The 5,000-nt window shown below is 36.6% G+C and overlaps 1 protein-coding gene across 1 annotated transcript in view; it reads right to left on the bottom strand.

The window, feature by feature from the left end:
- LOC122245867 (muscle calcium channel subunit alpha-1) overlaps nucleotides 1–5,000 on the bottom strand; it is a 349,394-nt gene that overhangs the window by 49,553 nt on the left and 294,841 nt on the right. Inside the window, 2 exon segments of the mRNA XM_086531207.1 lie at nucleotides 208–315; nucleotides 1,186–1,273. Of these exon segments, the coding sequence (XP_086387333.1) occupies nucleotides 208–315; nucleotides 1,186–1,273 (196 nt within the window).

Genomic DNA, 5,000 nt, shown 5'->3' with positions numbered 1-5,000 from the left:
CTGTGAACAATAAAGAACTTTGCCCTTCTCAATTTTGAGCAAGGCATAAGTATCAGTCTATAAAAATATAATCATATGACAAAGGTAGAGTCCACTACAGAAAGTGTTTCATGTGTTAAATGTGTCTGTAGCCCTTGAAACCAATGAGGCCCAGACACGTAAGACACGCACATTAGTCTGCTTTCCAGAAGTGTGTGCTGCATTTACCTTGAACAACTGAACTCCAATTACAGCGAACATGAATTCTAGGAGACAGGTGACCAGCATGATGTTGCCGATGGTCTTAATGGCCACAATGACGCACTGAACTACATGCTATTTTGTGCCCACACCATTCCGATACAGCCACACACACGCACGAGAGCGAGGAAAAAAAAAATATGGGAAAATAATTAATAATACAACACAAAATATGTTTCTCACAAAGATTTCCATCATTTCTATAGTTTACTTTTTTTGCTGCTAAAAGTTATGTGAGATATTATGTATATACTGTATACTGGGTATATGTTACTAATGTTCAAAAGGATGTGTATATAGGTAGTACAGAAATATGATAAAAAATAACTGTAAAGAAAATGTAATCTGCCTGAAAAAAAACATGATTAAGTACATAAGCTTTAAATACCATGTTCAAATACAATCAATTACTTCAAACTTACAATCTTGCAATTCATATCTATTTTAGTATCTTCCTAATTGTTACACTAAATTTTGGATTTCATTAAGTCTATCCTTTTTCAACTTCATATTTTACCTACAAATCACTTGCACACATTTAATACAACTATCTCACTGCATTTTAATTGAGATTACACTAATTTACCTTTTAAAATATTTCCATGGCTCATTTTCACACCAGCTAATATACAACTAAACATCTAAGGAGAAAAGAGTCTTCCACAAAATCTCTATATGATGCCTATATATATTTTGTATACTATGCACATTTTGTACCAAGATTATCTATGAATCAACAAATAGAAACTGATTAATTCAAAAGTAAACAAAGGAGTCATTATCACATCGTACATACATGATCTTTTTTCACCGACTCATTTTTTATCATCATATCCGATAACACTGTTGACACAGTGTCAGCTCATTAATTCACAGTCAGAACACCTCCTTCCATATCTGAGCCATTCTGTTTAAATGAAAGCAAGATGAACCAGTAGGACTCACCTTCAAACCCTTGGCCCTGTTGATGGCCCTGAGTGGCCTCAGCACACGGAGCACACGGAGGATCTTGACCACCGAGATAGCTCCATCCCTGAGGGGAAACTGTAAGGTTAGCTGGTGTGGGGGAGCCATGATATGCCGTACTGGAACTCTTTGTAGGGTGATGGTTGGCAAGAGCTGAGGAAGAGCACTTGTGGCATGGTAAAAGGGTATTTGTTGTGAAGTGATGGCGTACACCACATGGGGGTGAGGGATGACAACATCTGGGGAAGGGTACCTAGACTGGGTATATTTGGATACATAGATAGTGCAAGATATAGATGAGAAATATGGATTAGAAATGAAGAGAATTTCCTATAAATCGTACAGATGGCTGTGGTTGCTGGATGGATGGTGATAGTAGTAACTAGCATTATAAAAGGCAAACTAGGATTGGAAAGGATAATGTAATGTGATTTTCAGAATATTTACAGAACTGAAACTAAAAAGATGAGACAGAAATGATGAGAAGGTATAAAAGACCTTGGCTGGAGGATTTGTATAGAAATGTGGAATGAAGTTGAAAAGTTTATGAAACAAGCAAGTATGAAGAGCTGAAACAGACAAGAAAAAGAATGAGAGAATGAATACAATGATGAAGTGGTACTGAAAGTAATACTAAAATAATATAATTTTTCATCATAGATTATACAACAGAAATACAAGACATGAGTTAAGAGTTGAGAGACCTGGGTTAAAGTACCCACAGCCAGTTTTATATCGTTCTCAGGACATGCAGTTTCATCATTAAGACCCTTCACACGGATCTTGCTTTACAGTTGGACATCCAAGAAAAAAGTCCTTATTCAGTTGTGTTATTGAAGGAAGATGCTCACTGTAGCAGTGACTGTCAGACCTTGCACATAGATTGTGTAATTTCTTCTTCATCACTCATTTTGTAACCAAAAGCAACAGTAATCTTTGCAACAATATCATGCACAGCAGTTAGGCCAGGAGGAAGAATATAGTATCAGTCATGTTTATAAATGTTATTTATGACACTTTATATAAATGTTAATACTTGAACTGGTAACACACAGCTCTGACATAGACTCAAATGACTTGAAATGTATCTCTCCCCTATATCAAACAGGAGACATTGGTTATATAAATGTAGCATAGCCTTTATCTTGAGCAAGCCATGTCCTGCTGCTTTACTGTTTGCTATGAGAACGTTAAAAACTGACTTCAATGACACCCTACCTCAGGTCATTCAGTTCCCTAACTTACTGTAACAAAGTTAAATCTCTTTTTTTAATGTTTTAAGCTGATAATGATAAAACTTAAATTTATCACAGTTAATAAACATTTAAATTGACCTAAACTACTAAAGTACGCAGCATTGCAAGTTAATATACATTTAGAGTGACCTAATCTACTAAAGAACGCAGCCTTGAAAGTTTAAAAGTTTTAAGAGTCTAGACTAAAAGTTTATACGTTATCCTCACCTACATTACCACCCGGAGTGTTGCCACTCCTACCACAATGTTACTCTTGGTTTATCGGCATGTTGGTTCAGGGACTTTATTCTCGTTACTAGGAATAGCTACATCACGAGGTAGGGGTTAACCATTTAATAGAGTTTCGGGAGATGATTTATTGACTCAGCGTTGTTACTTCTGCAGGATGTTTTACATCACTATTCTTTTTTTTTCAGTTTACACTTACTATGTTCCAGTTTGGTTACTCTTTTATATTTCTGCCTAGATGTGAACTACCACTGAAGCATGAAAATCTCACATCTATTTACTGAAATTATTATTCAAGATTTAGACGCCCTATCAGTGATGCGTATGTCGACAGGCCGAACATTACCTACAATTTATGTTACTGCTACTCCCAGAACTCATGCACAAGTATATCGTAATGTTACCTGAGCACAGGATCATAATTTTGTGCGGGACTCACTCTCAGATGTTGCCAAGTGGCAAGCAAATATTCTTTCAACTTCTGGGACACATCTGTGGTTGTACTGTTACAAGAGTAGGAGAGACCCTCAACATCAATTATGTTAGGGTCACTCCAAACACTCTCATCATCATTGCTGCCAACCACATATACCGTGTCCTCCTCAAGGCGGTAAACAGTGTTGCCGCATCTAAGAAACGTCTGGTCACGGTTCGCAGGCTGAAGGACTTTACTAGAGGGAAACCATGAGGGAGACAGGTTAACAAATGGACTGGGTGATTGTAGTGGAGGTGAGTCAGCATGTGACCAGCTGGGAGCGAAGAAAGTAATGCACCTCTTTGAATTCCATTAACGAGTCTCCTCATTAGCATTCATCCACCTCAAAGGAGGCAGACATCAATGTGCACTAACTTTGAAAACTAGTTGTGAATTAAAAAAGACCCAGATCCTGGGAGACCATAACTAAGAATGCCTGAATATGTATTCAAACACAAAAATATGACATTCAATAAAAACAATAAGTCCAGCTGACCATCCTAACTTGCCAAACCAGAGACAGGATGTTTTAACATATAAAGAGAATATAAGAGAAACACACTCTTATCTAAGAAAAAACACTGAATGACTGGTGTTACTGTAACTTAAAAAATGTAGTAACACCTACAGGATATAAAATAGGCATGTAAAAATATGAAATAATATCTGCAGATAATAGGACTGTTACTAGTAAACACATTTAGATTCAAGGTTCCAGTACTATGGAACACTTCATTAAGATACCCAAACCCTTCATAAAAAAGCTTAATTGTAATAATTTCTGAGTGGCAGTCCTCATCATCAGTCAAAAATCGTAGCAAACTCCTTGTTAATCAATCTTGACCTCTGATCATAACTGCACAGCCTGCACAACCGCAAGGGAGGTACAGTTCAAATTTTCAAAGTTTATATGTTTCTGTAGCTTCGTTCCATTTGAATTCTACCTCAATCTTTGTTTGTAGTACAGCTTCTGTCAGGTGTGTAGTTTACAATAGCATAGAAATACAAAGTACGGACAGATTTATTTCCTCAGGTGATTTTGAGAAAGTTTATAAACATGCAAGGGTCCCATATGCAGGACCTACCAATATTCTGTATACTACCTAAAATAACATGCCAATCTGAATGCTCTTGGCTTACTCATATTGAGAAACTGTGCAGCACTAGGCAGATTTGAGCTCATCTAAAAATATATATCTGTTTAACACTACCCTGCAACATATGAATAATAATCTAATGCTCTATCTTGGCATCTCAAGCAGCTGGCAGTAAAAAAAAAAAAAATGTATTAATAGATACTTCCTGTTGATGGATATTGATGTAAAAAAAAAAGAAAAAAAAAGGGAAAGAAAGAAAGAGAGAGAGAGAGAAAAAAAAGAAATGTCTGTAAGCTAGTTCTATTCAACAGAATGAAGACTCTACAAGCTCAGCATGATCTTGAAGCAACTCTAAGGCCAAACATAAATACGGTAAAGATTTACAGCAGTGGACATAACAGTTCAGGACTCTTTGACGCTTAGTTCTCCACAGCTCAAGACCTATAAACTACAGTCTACCTCCAAGTCTGAGCTCGAAAAAATTACGCCTTTGTCTCTGTGCAGGAAAATTAAGCTTGAAAATCTATACTGATCCCTATCTAACTTTGCATTTATCAAGGAAGAAAGAGAAAGAGAAAAAAATATATATCTATATAAACTGCCTGGTCACTGAGCATCTCTGCAGCTCCAGTAGGTATAGAGTACTAATAATTTTCCAACACAGATGAAGAGTCCAGCTTATCAAAACTGTCATAAATAGGCAGAGAGAGATGTAAGAGCATCAATGGCATGCCGCGT

This window comes from Penaeus japonicus, unplaced genomic scaffold (genome assembly GCF_977035675.1).
Source record: "Penaeus japonicus unplaced genomic scaffold, GWHDUDI00000001_assembly GWHDUDI00000035, whole genome shotgun sequence".
In the NCBI taxonomy this organism is placed as follows: domain Eukaryota; kingdom Metazoa; phylum Arthropoda; class Malacostraca; order Decapoda; family Penaeidae; genus Penaeus; species Penaeus japonicus.
This window is presented reverse-complemented; position numbering and strand designations above follow the sequence as displayed.